This window comes from Pseudochaenichthys georgianus, chromosome 16, assembly GCF_902827115.2.
Source record: "Pseudochaenichthys georgianus chromosome 16, fPseGeo1.2, whole genome shotgun sequence".
Classification (NCBI taxonomy): Eukaryota; Metazoa; Chordata; class Actinopteri; order Perciformes; family Channichthyidae; genus Pseudochaenichthys; species Pseudochaenichthys georgianus.
The window spans coordinates 21,013,979-21,041,389 of NC_047518.2; the positions used below are offsets into that span (position 1 = coordinate 21,013,979).

The 27,411-nt window shown below is 41.3% G+C and overlaps 1 protein-coding gene across 1 annotated transcript; it reads left to right on the forward strand.

Annotated features, from left to right (window-relative positions):
- LOC117461580 (doublecortin domain-containing protein 2-like) lies at nucleotides 1–27,285 on the forward strand. Its single transcript, XM_034103512.1, has 11 exons — nucleotides 1–315; nucleotides 1,136–1,190; nucleotides 12,444–12,520; nucleotides 12,787–12,921; nucleotides 13,315–13,464; nucleotides 14,161–14,215; nucleotides 14,685–14,868; nucleotides 25,425–25,495; nucleotides 25,876–26,100; nucleotides 26,215–26,280; nucleotides 26,527–27,285. The coding sequence occupies exons 1-11, from the start codon at nucleotides 29–31 to the stop codon at nucleotides 27,025–27,027; spliced, it is 1,806 nt and encodes a 601-aa protein (XP_033959403.1). The 5' UTR covers nucleotides 1–28; the 3' UTR covers nucleotides 27,028–27,285.
- Nucleotides 27,286–27,411: the final 126 nt, after the last annotated feature.

The following is a 27,411-nucleotide window of genomic DNA, read 5'->3' on the forward strand; positions in this document are numbered from 1 at the left end:
GTCACGTTCTCTGCTTTTACGCACAACGATGGGCTCGGAGAAGCCAAACTTTCTTTCCCAGCCCGTGGTGAAGAACATTTTCATGTACCGGAACGGCGACCCTTACTACGACGCTCGCCGGATAGTGATCAACCATAAGAGGGTGTCCAACTTTGAAACTTTGCTGAGAGAGGTGACCGGCGGGATACAAGCCCCGTTTGGAGCGGTGAGAAACATCTACACACCGAGAGGAGGGCACAAGGTGGACAGCTTGGAGAGCCTGCAGAGCGGGGAGCAGTACGTCGCTGCTGGGAGGGAGAGATTCCGAAGACTTGAGTAAGACTTGACTTGCGTTTGTCTTAATAAGTAGCCTACAGTCAAATATATTTCTCAAATGAGTCTTTACATAGGCATATATTCTGAAATGTTTAATACAATTATTGGTGACCAGGTTCAACCCATTTCCAGTTATAATCCAAGGCACACACTCAATCAGCTATGTCTAAATACACCATTTGTATCACTCAGCATCAGACCTGTAGTCAGACATGCTTGGAAGTTTTTGTGACACAACAGTTTTGTTCCACGCTGACTCACAACATGGTGTAGATGGGATCAGCACTTCAGAGCAGGGTACTCTGCTCTGACCTAAAAATAAGTGGATTTATACTGCAGATAATGAGATTTGTGCAGCGAGTTATTCATGGTGTGCGGTGGTGAATCAGATCAGTTGCAAGGTATTAAGGGGACATGACATGTATTCTCACCATGCTCTTTGCCATGTGTAAATATTTACTAAATAACAATGAACTTACTGTTAACATCACTTTTTATTCACAATAAGCAGCTTCCAGTGCAAAGTCACTTATTATAGTATTGCACTTAACTACAACTTTTAAATATGTGTAATTAAATGTTCTGCTCCTTTATATTTTTACTCCACCACAATTCTGAGGAATGTCTGGATGTAGTTTCTGATTACTTTAAAGATAAAGGAAAAAACACATGCTAATCCTACAAGCATTAAACATTTCTAATTCTTAACTACATATTGTACTATTTCTTAGTTTGTGAATTAGAGAGTACTGAGTTAGGACATCAGTGAGCTGTGCATGATTCATTGAGGCTAACTTGAGTTTATGGTTTTTTTCTGTAGTTACCTACAGATTGGATCAAGAAGGAAGAGGATGATGCAGACTCTTCCAATACAGGTAAGGTACACTTTTTATAGTAAGCACATTTTTGTGTGTGTATTCCATTTGTTAAAACAGTCAAGAAAGGTAAGGCCCTATTAAAGGAATGTAGTAACTGAAGCTACTGTAACAGCAGTGTGATCACATGTTACGATACAATCCCCCAGATCAAACTTGAATGCCAGATTTTAAATGTTTTGTTTTAGTGACATATTCAAGTATATTAAGAAAGAAGTGCTGTTAGAGAAAAGCAAAGCCTTTTTGTTAACACCTGGCATTTCCAATCTGCAAAATTGTTGGCATCATATTATAAACACAATCTGCAGAGATGGAACCTGTTTACATAATTTACATCGTCCTGCCAATCACCTACAGTGTTGGGGTGTGGTACATTACCGCATGCCCTTGCCAGAGAAGGTCCTCAGGTTCCACTTCACCTCCTGGTCCTTTACTTTTAGCAGTGAGAAGCACCAGTGGCCTGACTTGGCCGCGTCTGTCAGTCCCTTGCTAATTACCTTGTACACAGTGGACTGGACAACATCTTACCATTTAGCCAGCCTGTGCCTGACAGAAATACAGTACAAAGTCTTAGTTGGACACATCAGCATTGATCACTCTGAACATGTTTGAGACATGTTTCTTTATTCCCAGTTTAAGGCTTTGTGAACTCAGTTAAGGTTAAGTAGTCCCATACAAATAAATAACTATAGCGATTTTTTGAATGGCATTATTTTATTTGTGTTATTGTAGATTTAGCTTTTATTTTATTTGTTATCAGAGATTGATGAAACCCTTCACCAGCTAGTGTTTCAGTTGCTCTTTACTCAATCCAACTTTTTTATATTTGAAACTGCCACTAAATACAAGATTCATGAGGATTCACCCTTGTCTGCCCCCTCCCACTGTGTAAAGGTTTAATAAAGATAATTTAAGCAAGGTGTTATGTATGGTGTTATGCAAGCATCTCTTTCTCTCTGTCTGCTGAGAATAATCACTTTGTTGATGTCTCAATGGCCATGCATTATTGATTTATGGATCATAATCATCCCTTCTTTCAATGCACCAGCTATGAAGTCAGAGCCAAAAAAGAGCAGCTTAAAACCCAGTTTTAGGTCATTGTTTCTGTTTAAAGGTGATTTAAAGTCATAATGAAATGTTTTCTAGGGAAGGCATTACAAACCTATATTTCCTCCATTCACATTAGAGTGTGGCTTTAGTCAGAGACAACAATGGACCCTTATAACGTTTTCTTTGGCAGGTCTTTCTCTGCAGCCCATGATTTTCTATGACTTTGTCCTTTGCCTCTAGCCACAAACAACACTGTAACATGTTAATCATACAAAGTGAATCAGGAAATGCTCTCTATGCTCTTGATTTCGTCTTATCACCCAGTGTAAGCTCACTCATCACAGATAACCTCAAGGGCTTGTTGTTGCTGCTGTGATTACGTGGCGAGCATAAAAAGAGCCAATTTATTTGACAAGGACCCTGCTTCCCCCTCCCTACCCCACTTACAGTAACCTGCCTGATTGTGTCTATTAATGATGAGAACTCTCAGCCGGCTGGATGGATGGTTGGTAAGCCAGTTTCTTGTCCTTATTGATTTTGGAGCATTATAGGAAGGACTAATTATAGGAAGGTTACTGCCTCAGATAAACCCATTCTGTAGACTTTTTATTAATGGTTGTCCGACATGGCTTAACAATGGCCGATAAGCGATACATGTTGCTGATGTATTGTTGTTTTTTAAATTATTTTAATCTGATAACATTACAATAATCCATCCATCCATCCATCTTCTCCCGCTTATCCGTGGTCGGGTCGCGGGGGTAGCAGTTCCAGCAGAGAGCACCAAACTTTCTTTTCCCTGGCGACATCAACCAGCTCTGACTGGGGGATCCCAAGGCGCTCCCAGGCCAGCGAAGAGATATAATCCCTCCACCTGGTCCTAGGTCTACCCCTTGGTCTCTTCCCAGCTGGACGTGCCTGGAACACCTCCCTAGGGAGGCGCCCAGGTGGCATCCTAACTAGGTGCCCGAACCACCTCAACTGGCTTCTTTCGACGCGAAGGAGGAGCGGCTCAACTCCGAGTCCCTCCCTGATGACCGAACTTCTCACCTTATCTCTAAGGGAGACACCAGCCACCCGGCGGAGGAAACCCATCTCGGCCGCTTGTATCCGCGATCTCGTTCTTTCGGTCATGACCCATCCTTCATGACCATAGGTGAGGGTAGGAACGAAAATGGCCCGGTAGACAGAGAGCTTTGCCTTCTGGCTCAGCTCCCTTTTCGTCACAACGGTGCGGTAAAGCGACTGCAATACCGCTCCCGCTGCTCCGATTCTCCGGCCCATCTCACGCTCCATTGTTCCCTCACTCGAGAACAAGACCCCGAGATACTTGAACTCCTTCACTTGGGGTAAGGACTCATTCCCTACTTGGAGTGGACAGTCCATCGGTTTCCTGCTGAGAACCATGGCCTCAGATTTGGAGGTGCTGATCCTCATCCCAGCCGCTTCACACTCGGTTGCGAACCGATCCAGTGAGTGCTGAAGGTGAAGCCATCAGAACCACATCATCTGCAAAAAGCAGTGGTGCAATCCTTAGTCCACCGAACTGCAGACCCCCCCCCCCCCCCACGACTACGCCTCGAAATCCGATCCATGTATATTACAAACAGGATTGGTGACAAAGCGCAGCCCTGGCGGAGGCCAACCCTCACCGGAAATGGGTCCGACTTACTGCCGAGGACCCGGACACAGCTCTCGCTTTGGGAGTACAGAGATTGGATGGCCCTGAGCAGAGACCCCCTCACCCCATACTCCCGCAGCACCTCCCACAGTAACTCCCTGGGAACCCGGTCATACGCCTTCTCCAAGTCTACAAAACACATGTAGACCGGATAAGCGTACTCCCAGGCCCCCTCCAGGATCCTTGCGAGAGTAAAAAGCTGATCCGTCGTTCCACGACCAGGACGGAATCCGCATTGTTCCTCCTCAATCTGAGGTTCGACAATCGGCCTGACCCTCCTTTCGAGTACCTTGGAGTAAACTTTCCCGGGGAGGCTGAGTAGTGTGATGCCTCTGTAATTGGCACACACCCTCTGATCCCCCTTTTTAAAAAGGGGAACCACCACCCCGGTCTGCCACTCCTTCGGTACTGTTTCCGACTTCCACGCAACGTTGATGAGACGTGTCAACCATGACAGTCCCTCAACACCCAGAGCCTTCAGCATTTCCGGGCGGATCTCATCCACCCCCGGGGCTTTGCCACTGTGGAGTTGTTTGACGACCTCAGTGACCTCCCCCCGGGAGATTGGTGTTGATCCCCCGTCATACTCCAGCTCTGCCTCTAACATAGAGGGCGGAGTTGTCGGGTTCAGGAGTTCCTCAAAGTGTTCCTTCCAACGCCCCAACACTCCATCAGTTGAGGTCAACAACGTCCCATCCTTACTGTACACAGCTTGGATGGTTCCCTGCTTCCCCCTCCTGAGGTGTCGGACAGTTTTCCAGAACAACTTTGGTGCCGCCCGAAAGTCCTTCTCCATGTCTTCTCCAAACTTCTCCCACACCCGCTGCTTTGCCTCGGCCACGGATGAGGCTGCTGCCCTTCGGGCCTGTCGGTACCTTGCAACTGCCTCGGGAGTCCCCCGGGATAACAAATCCCTGAAGGCTGAAACATTGGAATGAAAACAAAACGATTATTGTAAAGATGTCATGTCATTACCGATGTATTTGGGAGGGGAGATGCACAGACTGAAAGCCTTTGAAACAAGCAAATGATGTAGAGAGAGAAGAAAAGAGACAAATGAGACAGAGAGACCCCGTAACAGGAGATTCTCCCTCTGTTTTCATTGAGTCTTAGTAAACTGGAAGGCAACGGTTTATAAAATGAGCTGAGGGGGACCTTTCCAGCTGTAAAAATCAAAGATCATATGCTTACAAAATGCAATGTACTTTTCCAGTTCTTTTAATGGCTCTCTAGAGAGTAAGCTACATCTAGCCGTGCTTGTTTTCTGTTTTTCCTTGCTTCGATTGGTAACTAGCTATGCGGCTTATTCTAGTCTCTGTGGTTTGGAGTACACCTCATAGTGACAGTGGTGTGTGTGTGTGTGTGTGTGTGTGTGTGTGTGTGTCCTAGCATTACTATACTTGTGGGGACCTACATCTGTTTACACAGTCACGTGTGGGGACTCACCTCCCTTATGGGGACAAATTGGAGAATAAGGGGAATCATAAATTTTAGGGTGAAGACTTGGTTAGGTTTAGGATTAGGGTAAGGTTAAGGGTTAGGGTTAGGCATGTGTTGGTTATGGTTAGGCATGTGTTGGTTATGGTTAAGGTTAGGATAAGTCTCCAGGAAATGCATGTAAGTCAATGTAATGTCCCCTGAAGTGATGTATACATGGTGTGTGTGTGTGTGTGTGTGTGTGTGTGTGTGTGTGTGTATTAGGTGTGGGTGTTTCTCATTTTGTATTAACTTGCCCACCCTCTGACCAATCGACTTCATGCTTGTCGTATGTCACCCGAGGAAGTGCAGTGGTGCATATCAAGTTATTTTTATTAGCGATTGTGTAGAAAACTGCATAGAAATATGATCTGCCAGGTTAGAATTTGTTTAGTGCTTGAGCTTAGCCTTAAAAAAGTGATCCAATGTGCATCAAAATCCTTTTAACAACACGTCCACTAACAGTAGGACATCCTGACCTTGCAACTTGTTACTCCTATATTTCTGAAACTATATATCACACCTTGTTATTCTGAAGTACGATGTTGAATTCCACTTCTTCTACTTGCCTTTACATCTCTGTTGCCAGGGTGCACTCCCAGGCCCCCGGCATACTTTTAATACACCTCCATCCTTATCTCTCTCTCTGTCAGAGGATCCACAGCTTAGTCTCAGAGTCACAGTAGGTTACCGGCGTTATGGGACAGGACCTGCAGTACTCATTCTATGCAACCTCCCAACCTAAAAGGATTAAAGAGGCCTCATTCTTTTGCTGTGACAGTGATGGGAGATAGAATATTTCAGTGTCTACAAAAGCTTTTTTTCTTTGCCGTCGGGGGTTTAAGCTTTTGATTTCACACAATCTTGTTTTTTCTACTGTGTAGCCTATCTCTCAAAGCAAAAGGAAATAAAACAATATATATATATATATATAGTTTTAATAGTAGGCCTATATACATTTTTTTAAATAAATATACATATTATTGTCTACAATTAACACATTGTGCTCCTTGAAACTGCTACCACTGCAGGAGGCGTTGATTCTCGAGCAGAATTAGCCTTGGCGACTGTCCTGACATGAACAGCTATTTAGGAGCTGCAATGCTGTCCTTACCAACAAGAATATCAATATTGACCTCTGAGTTAGCGCTGGTCCCAAAAGCAAGAGTCCCTAAAGTTTGCTCTGTATGTTTTTCTTGATCTCCGCTGGGAAACAAGTGGTGTTCTTAAATCCCAACTGGACACAGAGCTGCTAACACGCTTTTGAAGCATGTTGTATTCCCAGTTATCAAGGCAAGGCAAGGCAAGTATATTTATATAGCACCTTTCAGCACAAGGCATTTAAAAACAGTAAAAGATAATAAAATAAACTTTAAAAGAAAAACAAAAAATGAAAGACATTAAGAAAATGGCATTTAAAATCAGTCATTAAAAAGAAAAGCTAATAAAATAAACATTAAAAGATAAAAGTTACAGTGCAGTCTAAGATATGAATAGTTCAATTATTTCGGTTCTTGATTTTTTATTTATTCACAGAACCTCCCTTTGGAAATCCGAACATTTCCATCCCGATTGTTAATTTAGACTGATTGTTTTCATCATGTTATGCTCGCATGACATCCACAATCGGACCCTCAGGAGGGTGTACTAGCCCCCTACTCTGCTTTGCGTTCCATAACAAAGTCTTTAAGTGTTACCTGAACACCCCATGTTACCAAAACACTATTTTTCACCCGTCGGTGCTGTAATACTTGTTCCTCAGTACAACTCACCTAAAAACTGATCGTAAACCCTGGCTACGATGGATATCCCAAATATCCTACTTTCGAGCAGTCCCTCTCATAAATGTCATGGAGAAATTAATTAAGTTTACATTTAAAACATTAAAAGAAAAAATACATGGATAAAAGTTACAGTGCAGTCTAAGATATGAATAGTTCAATTAAAAGCAGCGACAAAAAGAAAAGTCTTCAGCCTGGATTTAATTTTTTAGGAGTCAGAGTTGCAGCGGACCTGCAGGTTTCTGGGAGTTTGTTCCAGATATTTGGAGCATAATAACTGAACGCTGCTTTACCATGTTTAGTTCTGACTCTGGGGACAGAATGCTGACCAGTCCCTGAAGACCTGAGAGATCTGGATGGTTCAAAATTTAGCAGGAGGTCAGAAATGTAATTTGGGCCTAAACCATTCAGTGCTTTATAAATCAGCAGCAGTATTTTTAAATCTATTCTTTGACACACAGGAAGCCAGTGTAAAGACTTCAGAACAGGAGTGATGTGATCCACTTTCTTAGTGTTAGTGAGGACTCGAGCAGCGGCGTTCTGAATCAGCTGCAGCTTCCTAATAGATTTTTTAGTGAGACCTGTGAAGACACCATTGCAGTAGTCAAGTCTACTGAAGATAAAAGCATGGACAAGTTTTTACAAATCCTGCTGTGACATTAGTATTTTAATCTTATATATATTCTTTAGGTGATAGTAGGCTGATTTAGTAACTGTTTTAATGTGACTGTTGAGACTCAGGTCAGAGTCCATGACTACACCTAGATTTCTGGCTTTATCTGTTGGTTTGAACATTGCAGACAGAAGCTCAGCGCTCACTTTTATACGTTCTGACTTTGCTCCAAAAACCATTACCTCAGTTTTATCTTTGTTTAATTGGAGAAAGTTCTGACACATCCAGTCATTGATTTGTTCAATGCACTTACTCAGTGTTTGAATTGGAGCATAGTCTCCTGGTGAAATTGTTACGTAGATTTGTGTGTCATCTGCATAGCTATGGTAACTTATTTGGTTGTTTTTCATTATCTGAGCCAGTGGTAGCATGTAGATGTTAAAGAGAAGAGGCCCCAAGATGGAGCCTTGAGGAACCCCACATGTCATATTTGTCAACTCAGATGTGTATGTACCTATAGAAACAAAGTTGTTTCTGTCCTTTAGGTAGGATTCAAACCAATTTAGAACTGTTTCCGAAAGTCCCACCCATTTTTCCAGTCGGTCTAGTAATATGCTGTGGTCAACAGTGTCAAACGCAGCACTGAGATCTAATAATACTAACACTGAAGTTCTGCCACTGTCTGTGTTTAAGTGGATGTCATTAAAGACCTTTACAAGAGCAGTCTCAGTGCTGTGGTTTGGACGAAAGCCTGACTGGAACACATCGAAACAGTTATTTAAATGCAAGAAATTACTCAACTGTTGAAAAACAACTTTTTCAATGATTTTACCTAGAAATGGCAGGTTTGATATGGGCCTGTAATTGTTCATTACTGAAGCATCTAGATTATTCTTTTTTAAGAGCGGTTTAATGACTGCAGTTTTCAGGGCCTGTGGAAAAATACCTGAGTGAAGAGATGTGTTTACTATATTAAGTAGATCTGAGGCCATGCAAGGCAAAACATCTTTGAAAAATCCTGTTGGAATAATATCAAGGCAGCAGGAGGAGGATTTCAGAAGTTGTATAATGTCCTCTAGGTTTTTATCATTAATCTGATGGAATTGTGTCATGGTGTTTGAATTGATGTTAAGTGGACACAGAGACAACACATTTGCTGTTCCTGATGCAGAGGCACTGACTGCTTGTCTGATTTTCTGAATTTTGTCAGTGAAAAAGGAGGCAAAATCATTGCACGCCCTGGTGGATAGAAATTCAGAGGCTACTGACACTGGGGGGTTAGTTAGTCTGTCGACGGTAGCAAACAAGGCACGTGCGTTGTTTTTGTTTTTGGTAATTATGTCAGAGAAGAACGATTGTCGTGCGTTTTTCAATTCCAAATTATAAAGGCCAAGTCTCTCTTGAGTCTTTATAGATTTCAAAGTGAACCTGGAGATTTGTTTTTCGCCACCTGCGTTCAGCTTTTCGACATTCTCATGGCCTTTCTCCATGGAGATATGTTCTTCCCAGTCACGTCCTTTACCTTAGTTGGAGCAATGGCATCTATAACATTTTTAATTTTTGAATTAAAATGATCTACTAGCTCATTTACTGAGATGTTAGCAGGGGCAAGTGTGGAAGAAAAATTCTGAGTAAACATTTCCCTAGTATTTTCAGTTAAATATCGCTTTGTCGCTTTACCGCACCGTTGTGACGAAAAGGGAGCTGAGCCGGAAGGCAAAGCTCTCTGTCTACCGGGCCATTTTCGTTCCTACCCTCACCTATGGTCATGAAGGATGGGTCATGACCGAAAGAACGAGATCGCGGATACAAGCGGCCGAGATGGGTTTCCTCCGCCGGGTGGCTGGTGTCTCCCTTAGAGATAAGGTGAGAAGTTCGGTCATCAGGGAGGGACTCGGAGTTGAGCCGCTCCTCCTTCGCGTCGAAAGAAGCCAGTTGAGGTGGTTCGGGCACCTAGTTAGGATGCCACCTGGGCGCCTCCCTAGGGAGGTGTTCCAGGCACGTCCAGCTGGGAAGAGACCAAGGGGTAGACCTAGGACCAGGTGGAGGGATTATATCTCTTCGCTGGCCTGGGAGCGCCTTGGGATCCCCCAGTCAGAGCTGGTTGATGTCGCCAGGGAAAAGAAAGTTTGGGGCTCTCTGCTGGAACTGCTACCCCCGCGACCCGACCACGGATAAGCGGGAGAAGATGGATGGATGGATGGATGGTTACCTCTTTTTTGAACATTTTTGTGAACAGAAATAGAGCTCTCAAAGAAAACACAGGAATGATCAGAGTGCAACATCAGTCACCACAACCGTAGTGATATTCAGACCCTTTGAGATAATTAAGTCCAGAGTGTGCCCCTTATTGTGCATGGGCTCCGTCACATGCTGAGTCAGTCCATAGCTATCAAGAACACAAAACAGTTATTTTGCCCCTCTGTCCTGGGGGTTGTCAACATGGATGTTAAAATCACCAACAATGACTAGACGGTCAAAGTCAATACACACTATAGACAGCAGTTCAGTAAAGTCATCAAAAAAGCTTGCACAGTATTTGGGTGGTCTATAGATATTTAGGAACAGAGCTCGAGAGGAGCATTTCAGCTGAAGGGCCACATATTCAAAAGAATCAAAGTTTCCATACGATGTCTTCCTGCATTGAAGGGAATCATTGAACAGCATAGCAACTCCACCCCCTTTCTTATGCATTCTTTCCTGACTCATAAAACTAAAGTTGGGAGGGGTTGATTCGATAAGAACAGCTGCACTGTTATTTTGTTCAATCCAAGTTTCTGTTAAAAACATAAAATCGAGATTGTGCTCAGTGATAAAATCATTGATTAAAAATGTTTTTCCTGCCAAAGACCTGATATTTAATAAAGCTAGTTTAAGTTTGTTAAACACACTATCAGTCATGTTTTTGTAACAAGCTGTGGCTGACATGGAATCACTGCTAAATTAGATAAACTCACACAAACGTTTGAGTGCTTCCTGTTTCTAAAATGATTCACCGCTCTTAATCTATTACCTATCAACACAGATATCGGCAAAGCTATAGGCAGGCAGGGCCCCGGCATGTCCTGGAAAGAGTTGAGAGTGCCATACGCCCTTGAGCCTGGACCCAGCACATATCAGTAAGAGTTTGTTGCGTTTTGTACACACACATCCTTATCAGGAGACGGGGGAGATGGTACGGGGGTAAAGGACATGCTGCCAGGGGGGGGAGGTGGTTGACGTAGGCGCGGTGATGAAGACGGGGGAGATGGTGCGCGTCTCTGCGGTGATTTTGGTGGGCGTCGTTGAGGAGCGGGGGTAAAGGACATGCTGCCAGCCCTGCGTATCGCCTTAGTTTGGTCTTTGAAATCCAGGAAGGAATCAGTGCCAACCCTCTGTATCTCCTTCATGTGTTCAACGATCTCCAGGAGGGTGGGCGAGGGTGAAAGGGTGAACGGAGTATCCTCAAAGGCGTTGACAGGGGGGGGGGGGCAGTGGAGACTCCTCCATGTGTCTCATAGGTCTCCCATAATCAGAACATTCCTCAGGCGGGTGCAGTGATAATTCTTCAGGGTTTTCTGAGCGATGTGTTGTGTCTTTCTCCTGTTTTGATTCCTCTTGTCGCTTGTCCTTGGCAGAGGGAACAGATTGATGATGCAGGCAGTTGAATATGTTAGAGATAAACAATTTCACTCCTGACTTGTTCAGGCAAACTCCATTTGCCTTGAAAAGATGTCTGCGGTCCCAGAAAAAGTTAAAATTGTCAATAAAATGGACAGAATGGTCAGTACAGACAGTTGAGAGCCAGGTGTTCAGTGCAAACAATCTGCTGAATCTCTCCACTCCTCTTCTGACTGGCGGTAGAGGGCCACTGATGAACACCTCCGCATTTAGAGAGCTGGCAGTTTCCAACAAACATTTAAAGTCTTCTTTCAGCATTTCTGACTCTTGTTTCACAACATCATTTGTTCCAATGTGCAGTACCACATTCTTCACAGTCAGATGTTCAGCCCCAATATGCAGGATCTTCCCAGCCAAGTCAGAGACCACATCCTTGGGAAAACAGAGTACTTTGGTGTTGTTCTTATTACACAGACCTTTTACATCTCTTACAGCAGAGTCACCCACAATCAGAGTTTCAGGCCCAGTCGTTAGCTTTCCCTCTAGCCTTTTACTTTTGGAGTAGCTATTGGTCCTTACCCTGCTGTGTGAAGAGGACAGGTTATCCAGGTCATCAGAAAGGGATCTCCGGTTCTCGGTCAGCGGAGCGTATCTGTTCTGGATTGACACACTTGGTGGTTTAGGAGGATTTTTTGTAGTTCTCCCTTTAGCAGCTGTCCACGGCTGTTTCCTAGTATGAATAGGGGTTGAAGAGGCGCTCTTCCTGGGTGATAAAAATGCAGGCCAGCCGGTCGCATCACAGATTTCAGAGCGCTGGGCTCTGCCTGTTATCCGTCCTCCCAAATCCCATGGAAATGATTTACTCTTAGGCTTTGCACCCAGAGAGTTCCAGACATATATCAGACATATACATCATATTATGGATATTTCCTTTTACCTTTAGCCCTTTGCCCATACCAGATGTATACTGTATGTGTGCTATATCATCTTTATTGATCTATGAGCAGCTGTAGGTTTGATATGTTACTCTTCATTTTATCACTCATTTGTAGGCCAAACCAACTCCACCGAATCGTATCGTTGTGTCAGCTCGATTCCTGAAACCCATCAAGGAGCCATGTACAATATTGTAAGTTACATTTTTCCCCTTCATTTTAACTATGTTTTCATTGTGCTTTATTACAATACCATATAAGGCCTAAAATGTACAGAACATCAGAAAATGTTTACACTGTAACCCAAGTGGTAGGTAATGTCATGGACTGCTTAGTCCTAATCTCATAGGATGCATTTGAACTTCAAGTGATACCATTGACTTTACTAAGAGGGGTATACTTAACAAGGGAAACCATTCTGTATCAATGTTTTATTTAAATGTTTTTTTTCTCTACTTAGTGTAGTAGCAAATGGTGATGTCTTGAACCCCGCCATGAGGCTGTTGATCCACCAGAGGATACTCGGCCAGTTTGAAAGAGTTCTCGAGGTGATCACAGAGAAGATGGGCATGAGAGTCCTGGGGGGTATCCGGAGGTACAGCTACAAATATAATCACACTTTACATATGGATTGTATTGGTTCCCCTGATATGATGTTTCTCTTTACCTGTAAGCAAAAGCTCCAGGGTAATAAAAGGTTTCCAAACTCACACTGCATGTTTATTATCATAGCAGATCTTATTAGATTGTGCTGCACATATAACTGAAAAAAGGGACTTTCGTTAAAGCTGCCTTAAGTTACTAATGTTACCATATAGGTTTTTGAATGTAATGTGTTGACAGATAGGAACAGTATTTACTTTATATTTTACCATCTTAATTATTCAAATCTGTCCAAATGAGGATTATCGGAGCTTCTCGTTTTGAAAAACTGTTACAAACATTTAATGGAAACTTTGGGGCTTTTGGCTTTGTGTCTTTATTCCAGTCTCTACACCTATGAAGGCCAGCAGGTCACTGATGGGAATCAGCTGGAGTGTGGTCAGCTGTATGTGGCTGTGGGAAGAGAAAGATTTAAGAAGCTGCCTTACAGTGATCTTCTCTTGACCAAACCCAGGGGGATAAGGAGGGTCAATGGGTAAGCACTGCACTTTAGAAATTACCCTTAAATAATATGTTTTCTAAATCTGCACCCTTGCATACTGTTATCAACCGTCTCAAACAATCAAATATAAACATTCACTACATCTTTAAATCTCCTAAAACAACTTTATACAGAGCCTAGTCTTGACCAATGATACACAAGATTAAGTATTGAGATTCCACTGTCCTCTTTGGAAAGTCATGGCAATTTAAATGTGTAACTCTTTGGCCACCTGGGATGCCTCTTGGAGACCATTCAGTCTGTGTTTGTCAGTTTTACAGTGTGGCAACTAATGACTCCTCCAGGGCTAATATCTGCTTTCTACTGAAACATACATCCCTCAGCTCCAAATAGCATTTGACTTGATTTCTACACCGTAGAAATTAACAAGCTCACAAGGGAACTGTAAAATAGTTACCAGTTCACATGCACATACAGTACACAACGCTCTTCAACAAGCTTTGTTCGCATTATTGGAAGTAATTATAGGTTTTGTACATCTCTTTATTATCAGATAACACACAGTACAATGTTTTAAACCTCCACTCTTTATTTTCAGACAAGCTTTAGTTATATTGTGGTTACAAAAAGAGCACAGCTAGTTTGAACTGCCTTAGGGTTAGGGTCCGAGCTGTAAGGCAGACACTCAGTATCCTGTATTCATTATAGTGAAACCATCTTTGTTTTCAGAACAAAAGCTAACTCTCTACCACCGATCTACAGGTTCTCCAAGCAAAATGGAAACGTAAGCATTGCATGTGCATTTCCATTGAATGTATCTGACTATTTAGTTGTGTTTCTAATTGAAATGAACAAATCAAATGTTTTCATAGCTATTATAACCCAACTGACACATCAATATTTATCACAGCATTCTTAAACATTCACAGAAGAGAGGAGAGTATTAGATTTGCTGTATGATTTAGTTTTCCTTCAAATGTTAAAACTCAGCCTAGTTCAAGGATGTGTATTTTTCGGCCTTGTTGTTTGAATGCTTACTGGAGACATTTGTTATGTATCCATCCTTTAATATTTATAATACAATTAACTTTGAAGGTTAAACTGAGCATTCATGCCAAGGAATTGATGAGACAAACAGATAATGCTTGAACAACGTATTCGGTACATTTCTAGTCCAGTGCTGTATGTACTTTTATTTCTAGGCACATTTTGAAGTTTCTCCTCATCTTAACTCGTCTTGTCTTTTTCTCCAGAGCAAGACTGTGGTGCGATGCAGTGATAGTGGAGGTGAAGTGTCCAAGATTTCTCTTCCGGGCCTCAACGGCAGCAGCAAGGATCATCTGTCCTCCATCGTGAGAGAGATTTCCCAGGCCAGACTCATGTCCCTCAGGAAGAGGAGGAGTGAACAGAGCGAGACCCTCGGCATCGCTGACAATGGTAATGCAGAAACAAACAGAAATGCAATAGTTTAATATACCTGATCATTCAGATAAGCTAATCTTTGTTAAGATGTGTTGAATCATGCAGTGAACAGAAATAAACCACCACCAGTATTGCAATTCAATGTAACCCTAAGAGTTTTAGAATAGTTTACAGAAAAGCTTATAAGAGAAAATGTACTCATCAAATTCCTTCGTTTCCTTAGTTTCTCAATGTTTGGTGGAAATAGCTATTTTGCCTATTTCACTATCATTTAATTGATTTAGAATCGGTTCATATAAGTACATGTTAAAATATATTTGTTATATATGAACTAAACAGCTATTTGCACTCACCCTAGATACTGCAATAGTATGCCACATTTTTACCAAAATTCCCTAAAGGGGTCACCACAACCTGTCACATGTTGTATCCTCCTAATCATTCATCATTTTGTTATTGATATACATGCTATATAGAGTGGGATAGAGTATGCGTGTCATCTGATTGTAAGACCAAGAACATGTTTGGCTAAAGGACACTTTTTACACAGAGAATCTAACCTTTTTAATATCTGTATTTTCGGTATTATTTTAAGACCACACGTTATGTTTGGGCAGCACAAGCTTATAACAAAGCAGCAGTAAACAACCAGAATAGATCACTAGCAGTAAATAAGTCATATAAAGAGAGGCAGAACATTACTCAAAAACTCAAAAACTGTATTGTCTGTTGCTTTTTTACAGATGGGGTCATACGAGACTCAGATATATGATGTAATGCATGTCCTTTAAAATCTTATGTAACCTGCCTTGTTCTTAAATGCCCACACAGTGGCACTGTTGCTCTGCAAGAAATACAGTCGATATATAGATCTAGCATGATGACATTAACCACTATTCCAAGAAACACATTACGTCATCTTCTGGTTTTATGATCAGTTTATTATAATGTCCTGCAGAAACTCCAATCTTTACTTTTTCTTTACTCATTGGCAGCTGGCAGCTTTTTTAACATTGGGATGTGTTTTGCTCCGGGACTCTAACAGATGTTTACCAAAGATAGTATATACCACATTGTAAATAACACTCTGAGAGGGAATTACACATTTTTGCTTTCCTTATTAATTACGTTTACAGTAAAAGGGATTTGGATTGTCTGCAGACTGCTGCTGACCTTATTATAACTCCTACTGCGGTATGAAGCACCATTACGTCATCTGGTGGCTCATGATAGATGTTGCCTGTTTGCTCTTCTGGCAGGAGAGTTGACAGCAGAAGCCCAGAGGAGCGTGGAGAATTGTGTCTGTGGTTCAGGGGAGCTGGCATTTTGCATCAAAAGAGAGGGATGAGGAATGTGTGTGACTCTCTTGTCCGTGTGTATTTGAAACCTGTAATGTCACCCTCAAAAATCCTCCGCGGATCAGATTGTGTGGCATGTCGTATTACAGGCAGAGCGAAAACATGTTGCATGATTGGTCCCCTTGGGTGACATTGACCATAGATTAAATTAACAGACAGACAACTCGGAAAACAAGATCAGGCATTAGTAGAAGATCGTTTGAATGGCTTGGAGAGCACATGACGTTCTCATGCACCCTTCACCGTTTGACCTTTGAAGTCCTTTTGTCTCCAAATGCTATCGTGCTAGAAAAAAACATTTATATACTTGTCTTGCGTGGTAGCTACAGTATGTGTAGTGTGTGTTTCGTAATCTGGGCATGGCAGTGTGTCTCTGTCCATGGTGCTGATAACACTAAGATACGGTGTAATGAGGATTCCCAAACATATCCTCTCTCTTTGTTTAGCCCAAGGCAAACAGATGCTAAAATGCTATTTCGCTTCTCAAAAGCAAGCAAGAGCTGAAGATTACTTCAGTAACCATTAGCTGTAATGGTTGTGGTCATGTTTGTGCAGTTTAGCTTAGGGACACAGTATTCATACCACCTTTGTTTAGTGATTCACCGCAGCACAGAGGTGTGTTTGGTGTCATCATCCCTTTGGGGAATCCTGGCCTGGCTGGCTTTGAGGTAAACACTTCTAAATCTGGAGCCAAAAAGGAAAGCAGCCAAAAAGTTGTCTGACTGGCAGAGGCTGTGGAAAGAACACAGTGTGAAACCCACACTTCAGATCTCTGAGGTTGTGTGCTGGAACATTGGAATGAAAACAAAACGATTATTATAAAGGTGTCATGTCATTACCGATGTATTTGGGAGGAGAGATGCACAGACTGAAAGCCTTTGAAACAAGCAAATGATGTAGAGAGAGAAGAAAAGAGACAAATGAGACGGAGTGACCCCGTAACTGGAGATTCTCTGCAGACTCTGTGACACCGAGGCTAGTTTGTGTGTGTGTGTGTGTGTGTGTGTGTGTGTGTGTGTGTGTGTGTGTGTGTGTGTGTGTGTATATGTCCGTGTGTGTATATGTCCGTGTGTGTCCGTGTGTGTGCTGGTACACCAGTCCCCATTACTCACTGTCTATCAGCTGCTGGAAGCCAGACTGAGGACAGCTCCAGCAGTTTGTGTCTGCTGTATTGTAAAGCTTCTGACTTTTCTGCTTCATTATAGTGAACACAGTGGTGAGTGACAGCAGAGACAGTGGGGGGGGGGGGGGGGCAGTGTCACAACTCATGCAGCAAAGGTCACGGAATGAATTTGAACTTACTAAAACAAAGACATTTGGCTTAAAAGACTTAACCAACAAGATGCATTGCATGTCGTACGCTTCACCCGACACTGATATAGTTTATGCAAGCCTTTTTCTAAATTCAGTAAATAATCAGCCGGATTTATCCAGTGATCAAAAGCACATTCATGTTCATGATATCAATCAGCAGTTGTTGCTAACCTCAAAATAGAAATAGGATGTTTATCAGTGTTCTATTTCTTTAAGGGCCTTTGTGACCAGTTCAGATAATTGCTCCCTTTAGGAAAAGGGAGAGAAATGTAAAAAGAGAAAAGAGAAAGCAGGAATGGAAAATGAATAAAAGAAAGAGGAAATGAAAGAATGAGGAACATATTTGTTTGGGCAGGGATATAGGAGGGAGAAGAAGGGTTAAAGAAGAATGAATAAAAGGTTGAGATGATGAAGGGGGGGAGGACATTAAAAGGAAGGAGAAGAGTACAGGTGGAATCAAATGGTAAGTATGATGAATAGCCTGAGATGGTGGAGCGTGAGCATTGAGTGGAGAGAAAAAGCCACAGAGATATTGAAGGGTGGGGTTTGGATAATTGCCTTTCATTTGGATAATCTGTCCATTTAGTCATCAAAGCAGAATTTTACTTGCCTCTGCCCCTTGCTGGGGCCAAATTGCTGCTTTTAAAATCAACAAAAGAGCCTTGCACTTCAAGAAGGACGGACAGACAGAAAAGTATGGACTCGAGGAGAGAGAGGAAAGGCAGAGAGAGAAAAACAGCACAACACAATGAGAAGAGAAGGAGGTCTTCTGAGTACTTGGACTCGTACATCCATTGTATATAGGCCTCTGTGCATTCATTGGGAAGGAGTTGCAAAATATGCAACATGTAGTGTATGTCCTTCTCATTCTGCACCTGATTGGCATCTGCGAAGATAATCATCTTTCTTTCTTTTTCACTGCTTTCCCGTATTTAAAAGATTCTAAATGGGCCCATCATTAATAAAATAGACATGCTGTATTAAAGAAAACTCTAAACTAGCGATTGAGACCAAAAACCTGTCAGGAAATTGTTAACTGTGGTAATACATCAAATGTGAAGCAGTGTGATTGTCTCGTTGACTTCTATACAATCAGACTTATGTTTGTTACCAGTGGAGTCGCCCCCTGCTGGCGAATAGAAAACAATGCAGGTTTAAGACTCCTCGACTGTACTATAAATTAAATGTCTGCCATAGAAGAAAGGTTCCACGTATGTTTCACTATGGGATATCATTGGAAAACAAAACATCTTAGTTAATAGTAGATTTTACATCAGCAAGAGATTGGAGACACACACCCTAAGGCCTTCTCCCTGCATTCTTTCACAGACACACACACGGAAGCATTTTAATATTTCAAATGTACGATCTCAATACTTCAGTTTGGTTTATACTGCACTTACTTATACTTTCACATTTCTTTGAAATAACACAGGGTCATCCACTTTACAGAAAACCTCTTGCTCTGAATAGCTACCAATTTTTCATGCACAAAGCGACATCATTTGATGTAGCAGGACCGAATGCAATTTATTTCACACAAGTGGCCGACTTTATGTGCATTCCTGTCAATTTCCTTGAATGGACTTTGATTTGAAGTCAAGGTAGCTGTGGTAAACTGACAAATCAAACATTCTTGGTATTATTTGGAAGTTGAATGTGAGAGGAATGAAGGAGCATCTGTGAGTGTGTCTGTGTGTGTCTGTGTGTGTCTGTGTGTATTTATGCGCAATCCATCCAAGCCAGATCAACTTTGTGCCACTGGTGTCATAAAATGTGATGCTGCCTTGGGGAATTAGCCTTGTTAGCATATGTATTTATAATGCCTGTCAGAGTGAAATAGGGTTCAAAAGCGCGTCGGGAGGCAGGAGACATGAACACAAAGAGGCTGTGTGTCTGAATTTGTGTGCCTGCGTCAAAAAAAAAAAGGAGCTCAACAGCGAAGGATGAGAGATGGCAACATTTAAGGGAAGATTTTCTTCTTGCCAAGTTCTTGGAAAGTGTTGGTTGTGAGCACTGCTTTAAAGTGTTAATATGTGGGTTTATGCACATGTCTGTTTGTATGTGACTTTGTGCAGACGCTCTCATTTCACATTTCAGACAACGCGGCCATCTTTCTCAATCCCCTCCTTCATTCTTCCCCTTTTCTGTGACATCTGAAAAAGGTTCTTGGTGACCCTTTGATGCAGGATTACTGGATTAAAGTGCAGGGTAGCTGTACTAATCTGCCACATTAATCTGATAACACGTGTTTCAGCTGTGACATACAACAGGCCTGAATGTGACATGTAAAGTATAGGGTTAGGGCAACATGTGACACTTTCAATGACATTCATGTTCTTAATTTCTGTCACTTCTAATCTAGCTAGCTGTTCGCGTTTTAGCATTTTCTTAGAGGTTTAGCTACTAGACGGATCTGGATTAGCTTTGATAGGAACATCAGCATCTGAAGGGTTTTTATCAGACACTGAAACAGCTTTGACATTCAACCTAAATGGCAAGAGTAAATATCTGACATTTGTGAAGATCTGAAGTTTACAACATGTGTTGGAGATGGGCTCAGGAAGTTGCTGTGTTTCCAGAGCAAAGCACTTTGTGTTTATCACTGTAGGTTATACGGTATATGGTTATAACGCAGTCATACGTTGACTTTCACCTTTATATTTTGTTTCATTTATGCGTTTTAGTCAAAATAATGCGGTTTAAAGTGCATAATAAATATATGATTGAATGCAGATTTTAATTGTATAATTGAAATAATTACTTTTTCTATTCACACAGAGGGTTTGGTTTGTGTTAATACAAATGTTTTCAAGACATGATTGTTTTTTTAAGTCTGCACTTTAGGGATCTACTTCTGCCGTGAGTTGTATTCAATAATTAAAAATCCAATCAACTAAATGTAAAAGTTTATTTAGTAACAAAACCTTTACTACATAAACATATCTGTATTTTACAACATGAGATTGTGTTGTTGTGCCACAATACAGTGAGAGAATTGAGAGAACAAACTCCATGAACATATGAAACCGAAGCCATGCCCTTTATAAATATTATTCTGCCTGTCTGACTGCAACAATGTTAAAGTGAGCTGTCCTCTGATTTAATGTCAAATCTGTGCACAAGGCTACACTCTATAGCAGATGATAGGCAAGTTCTACCCTACTGAAATAATCACTCTAGAGATAATGGAAAGTGTTTTTTCATCAGATGCATCCTGGAAAAAAGCTTCATGTAAATAATCCTATACACTGATAAACTTAACTTCTGCATATGTCCTACAATATATAAGATCTTTGTGTCTGTCTTTAGTGCATTTGCTGTTAAAAAAGCTTTACTTATGATCCTTATTCTCAAGCACAGTTTCCACCATGCTCATTGCGTGAAAGGGACAATTCAGAATGTGCACTTTCATTAAGCTCATGCACTCAAAAGCTCATGCACTCAAAAGACAACTATATTTATTTAGGGTGTAAAAACGTTGCTGTGCCTTTTTGAAAAGAGTTGTTTTGTAAAGCATCAGCATAACACATATGATTAATAAGGTGTGCTCAGCTATGATTCTCTGCCGTGTTGACTGTAAAACATGCATCACTCTAAACTCAATGATTCTCTTGTGCCATTTTGCCTCATAAACAAATGAATTACAATAAAAACATATTGAGTGGATGCATGAGAGAGAGAGAAACAGATGAACAAGCACAATATTCAGTCATCAGATTTTACACTGAGCAGATGGATTGTTTTTCTGCGTGTCACATCACTATAAACCCAATACCAACTGGGCCTCTCTCATGCTGGTGGCCATCATTAAAGGCTTTAACAGGACCCTGGCCAATGACTGGAGCACACTTGCTGAGTGGCAACATTTCATAATTACCATTCAGAGTTACTACCCATGTTGTTTTACATCCTGCCATAACTCAGCCATGTGCTGAGTGGGTTAAATCAGCTGGGTGTAAATAAGCAATACACTGTACTGTATGGTGATGTATCGGAGGTGTTGTGTTGGGTGATTTAGGCACATTAAGTAGTACGTCAAATGTGTATTAAACACTGCTGAGCTAATCCGCTAAAAGTAAAATTGGCTTGTAGAGGCCACACCAAAGATGTATCCATGCGTTGGTTTACAAGCATGGATATTATGTGCTAAAATAGGTGATTTGTAGTTACCTACAGCTACTGTATAACCTCTGCCTTTCAGAAATGTATTTTTCATAACTTGATTGGAAAAAATAAATATCCTGCTCTCCTGCAACCTAAACAAAACACTCAGACGTTCTACCAACCATGGCATCAAAAGCCTTTTCAAGAACATGTCTTCCTTAAGAGATTGTAAAGTAAAATGTCAGCCTGTTCAAGTGTGTGAGTGTCTCATGGCGCATATTAACAGCTGAAAGGGTGAAATAACAAACATTTATATGTAATTACGCTGTGGCTATAGAGGCCTACTTTGGCTTAGCATTCCTTCCCTTTCAAGGAATATATTGGCAAACACCATGCTGTGATTAAACAAGTGTACACTGTAAAGGATGGATGCTGATCATTTGATGGTAACTTATAAATAGTGTTATAAGTGGAATTATTACAAAAGAGGCAACATTTTGCATTATTTTTGGGTTTGCTTATGTCAATTCTCAAGTTACCTTTTAGCTTAACACCTCACTGATATGCTTTGGTCTACTACGGTCTTAAGACTGAGAAAAGCTTTGCTCAGTTCAATACGTTTCCCCAGAAGTGTCACAGCTCTGAGAACATTTTGTAACTGTAGAAGAATTACAAACAGTCCCAAATAAATAATATACACGGCATTTAAAAAGGTTTCTCCAGCACAATGACTTCACAGCTGCTAAAAGCATCATATACATACTCAACAAACCAATTTGCGGTTCCATTTGCACAGAAGAAAAAAAAGATCCATGCCCTGGTGTGCTACAGAGATCCTGTGGAGTCAATAACTTGATTGTGCTGCATGGATTTTTCTCAGAAACCCTTCCTGTAGGAGTGGAAAAGCTTTCAAACATGATATTAGACCGTGGGTGTCTCTGCTCGACACTATTACTCACTTCCACTCCGCAGTAAGGAAAACACTGAAACACTTGAATACAATGATAACATATACAATGTCACTCTTTGTTGCTGTCCCGTCAATTTCTACCCAACTCCCTGCTGAGTTCAAACTCATTGCTACAACTTCTGTAAAAAAAAAAGAGAGAAGATTGGCAACAATCCCTTTTGTCACATGGAATAAATTAAACAATGCATTGGTTTTGCTCACGCTGTACTGGGACTGGAACAAATGACTTATCTTAGGATCAGGGTTCACCGAGCACAGGGAACATCAGGGGGTTGTTTCGGCTCTGATACATTTAGTTGTTTTATTAATTGAGTTGATGAATATAAGCCATATATATTTACTGGAATAGTATCAACATAGTGTTACCTGGTGTAAACTGCACACTGGATTCCCCCGGTGTGTTAGGATTGCTAGAATTGGGTGAGCACATCAAATGGAAACACAGATCAAAGCTGCACAATGTCATTTTATGTAGCCAAGGTGTACATATTGAGATCACAAGTGAAGTGTTTTTATTTGACAAAATGGTGTGTGTGATATTATAGTTTACTATCTGCTATCAATTCATCTTCAGTTGTGCTTTATTACATTTCTGTGGAACAACAGTCATTTATAACTTTACCTTTCATAAGAATGGCAGCGAGAGCCATTTATATGAGTAATTATACACTCTTGCAGGTTTACCTCACACTGATGAATGAGATGTAGCATTACTTCAGAAGTGTGGGTGCACTCTGTCTGAGGTCGTGTGCCAATGGTGTTTAAGTTAAAGAAGGGATGTGTGTATCTGTGTGTGTATGCCAGACAGACATACACTTGCACACACACACATTGTCAAGCCATTTGCAACACCAGAACCCGAGTCTACTGGATTTATTGAAGAGCAAGGAGGGGGATATTGTACATTTTTAATTCGATTTAGCATTTTCATGAGCCCGTGTCTCATCCTCAAATCACGTTAAGATGTTTAGAGTCGCGGCGGCTCATCCACTGCTTACTGCTTACACTCAATCGTCCGGCCATTAATGAATGCGAGTGATTTCCATAAAATATTCTTAAAGAGGTCCGTTATTATTACCATAACGTTTCATCTCCCACCATAGCTAAACTTCAATCAGTTTTGCATTTGAAATGCATAACATGTCTCCATAAACTCTTCTAATCTCTACCCGAGTCATTATTCTTCTTTAACTGGTATGTGTAGAAAGGGAAACTCATATTAAAGACATTAATTATTCCATTCTGGTATTTTTTTTCCCCCTTACTGTTTTTGCCGCTTATTTCTGATTGGAATATTCCATCTCATCCAGTGTTTCAAAACAAGTGTGTAATTATGTTGTTTATCAGAGCGTATAGTTATATTCCTCTTATGATGTTTAGGGTTAATTACTCCTAGGCCTTTGATGCACATGCTCACATGAAAACGGAAAAAAAGAAAAAAAGGTATTAATTTTGCACTCCAACAAACCTGCCTTGCTGAGCTGATTGCTTCAATAAAAGCGAGTGTGCAGCTGGTGTGGAGTTGTGGTTGTGATGTTCTCATTGAAACATCACATTCCACAGTATCACTATGCAGTTGCTTAGACTATAAATGATGACAGGTGCTTCCTCTGGGGACAGGGCAGGATACAGTATGTTGTGACAGGCTGTTACTGTGGCAGATTGATTGATTTTCTTGTGTCCAATCTACCAACCTTAGGTACATTATTCAGTCTGTACATATTGTGTCTTCCGCGAAAGTATTAAAGGACTGCAGCAACAACGTTGATAACACAATTGAATGGAAATCGAAAGAGCTTCAGATTGAATCTGTGATCAAAAGTGAATTTTGAGTTGACATTCTAACGGTAAAAGCCAGTGTAAAGAAAAACCTGAAGGAATGTCTTTAATGTTTGGTTACAATACAAAAACATCTACCTTAATATACGTATATGTACGTGGGGGTTCATGGTGATTAAAATGCTTAAAAATGTAATTTCTATTGTACATTAGCTCACCGTCTCTTCCTGTCCTGATCTTGCGTTCATGTTTTCTATCTCTCTCCTCCACACTTCCATTGTCTCTGGATGTTGTTTACTTGCCTGAAATACTCTTGGGTGTTTTCCTCCTCACCACCAGGTGTCACTCTTGTGCTGTGTTTTGTTTCGAGAAAGCCTGAAAAACATAGCTGTGGTATAAAAGATTCATAATTCCAACAAGTCACTCACTGAATGATGGATAAAAGCTCCCTTATTTGTAAGAGACGTGTTATGGATTTGTGAATTGATTTAATGGACTCTGACTGGGTTTAGGGCCTAAAGAATAGTCAGCAATATTCCTCATAATAAACCTGTAAAATGACATTAGAGAATAAAAAGCAAAGTGATTGTATGAGGATTTTAGATAACAAAAGTGGCATTGAATACATCTGAATACATGTTTTGCTTTGTGCTCTGCTTCACTTGGTGTTGTTGAGCTTCTACAAACCAGAATGTCAGTCAAATTGTTATCAAATTACGATAACGATGACATGCATATTATTTTAATTCCCTTCTGTCTCTGTTTTGTCTGATTTGCCCTGAAGAAGTCTATTGAAGCCGGTATAAGATGGAACACATGTTGACGTATTTACACCATGATGAACACCATGACTCACCCGCATCTTATTTTGCCCCAACAAACCCATTCGAAACCCGATGACACATCCGGGCTGGAGCACGTTGATTTCGACAGTATATGCCCTGATTCACTTTCTTAAAGAAACAGACGTCATTTCTGTGTAATCAGCTCATTTTCCATGAGTGTCCTGAGTTTATATAACTGTGTTATCTATCTTTTTCCAGATGACCCTGAATCAAAGGATGATGATGTAAACGCTGAGGACAAGACCTCCCAAGACCAGCCAGCCGATGAGGTAAACTATCGATGATGCACTAGTTCCGAAGCAATAAACGGTGTCTTTCTAAAAAGTAGTATATTCAAACGTTATTTAAACATGCAGAATTGTTAATATTTGTACATTTTGTTATATTACCACCGGGTTGACCCATATTTTTCAACGTCTGTGTAACTCAGTTAACTGTTGCATATTGATTGGCGTGCCATAAAAAGCATTCTTAAAAAAAAACGTAAGGCTTTGGCTCCACTTGATTTGTAAGTGCTCATGATTCAATAGCGCTATCACTCTCTTTCAGGAAAGTGTAGGTCACGGGGAGAATTATTGTAAACAATCCAATTACATTACATAAAATATTTAGAGCTATAAATTCTTTCTGTGGTGTTATTGCATTACAGAAACCTGCAGACGATGATGGTGATGCAAAGGCCGCAGAGCAGAATGGTGAAAAGGAAGAACAGAGAGAGAAGGAGGTTGAAAACACCACCAAAGAAGACACTTCTGCTATCAAAGAAGAAAGGAAGGAAAACCAGAAGACGAGTGGACAAAAAGAGGGAGGGGAAGAGGATGAGAAAAATGATAAAAAAGAGGGAGAGGCAACAGCGGGATCTGAGGAGAAGGAGGTTACAGAAGAAGTGAAGGAGGAGGTGAAGGAAGAAGTGAAGGAAGAGGTCACGGAGGAGAGTAAGGAGGAGGTGAAGGAAGAAGTGAAGGAAGAGGTCATGGAGGAGAGTAAGGAGGAGGTGAAGGAAGAAGTGAAGGAAGAGGTCACGGAGGAGAGTAAGGAGGAGGTGAAGGAAGAAGTGAAGGAAGACGTCACAGAGGAGAGTAAGGAGGAGGTGAAGGAAGAAGTGAAGGAAGAGGTCACGGAGGAGAGTAAGGAGGAGGTGAAGGAAGAGGTCACGGAGGAGAGTAAGGAGGAGGTGAAGGAAGAGGTCACGGAGGAGAGTAAGGAGGAGGTGAAGGAAGAGGTCACGGAGGAGAGTAAGGAGGAGGTGAAGGAAGAGGTCACGGAGGAGAGTAAGGAGGAGATTAGCGGTGCGAAGCAGGGGTCCAGCGTGAGCAGCAGTGAGAAGACCTCGGACAGCAAAGAGAAAGAGGATGGAAACCATACTTCTTCTGAGGGTAGAATGGAAGACAAACATATAGAAGAAGAGAAGAGAGACAGTGGGAAGGGTGAACAAAGCAGAGAGGAGCGAGTTAATGGTGTGGACACGGGGGAGGAACAGACAGAGACAGAAAACAGCCGTGACCCGGGGAAGACTCGGTCAGATAAGGAGACAAAAGAGAGCGATAACGGGAGAAGTAGCAGAAGCAGCGGGAACCAGGGAGAGGAAGAGAGCCAAACAACAGAGGGAGCTACCAAAGAGTCAGGGGAAGAGGAGAGAGAGGTGAATGGAGAGGTCAGCAGAGAGGAAGAGGAGGAGGAGGAGGAGAGCGGAGCAGAACTGGACATGGAGGAGGATTCAGCCAAAGGTGACGCAGAAAATGGAGAGAAAGAGGCGGCGGGTGATGAGCAAGGCAAGCAAGATCAAAGCAGGAAAGATTAGTAAAGAAAAGGAATGCTCATAATAGTAAGCAATAGAATACAATTTATTAATAATAAAGGTGGCAGAGCAAAACAAAAGTCAACGTAGAATCTGCATTTAAATAAAAACAATGTCCCAAATGTCAAGAAAAACAAGTTTGAATGGCTGCTAAATGGATGGATCTAAATTGCAGGTATGTATTTCACAACTATTTTGAAACACATTATAAAAGAGCTTTAGTTATATATTCCTATGTGTAATTAAGACATACTGTTAATTATTGGGCTGCTTGTTTCAGTGTGATGCTGGGGAACTTAAATATATATGTATACAGTTATTATATGTTTTTCTTTTTAAATACATATTTTTATCAGGTATGATTTGACTTTCTTGTTTTAAACATGA

What these genes read in the sequence shown, in the direction of transcription:
- LOC117461580 (XM_034103512.1), top strand. Translation starts at nt 29, where the DNA reads ATGGGCTCGGAGAAGCCAAACTTTCTTTCCCAGCCCGTGGTGAAGAAC. An exon ending in GAGAGATTCCGAAGACTTGA is followed by an intron (nt 316 to 1,135) that starts GTAAGACTTGAC and finishes TTTTTTCTGTAG; the next exon opens with TTACCTACAGATTGGATCAA. An exon ending in GGGATAAGGAGGGTCAATGG is followed by an intron (nt 13,465 to 14,160) that starts GTAAGCACTGCA and finishes CTTTGTTTTCAG; the next exon opens with AACAAAAGCTAACTCTCTAC.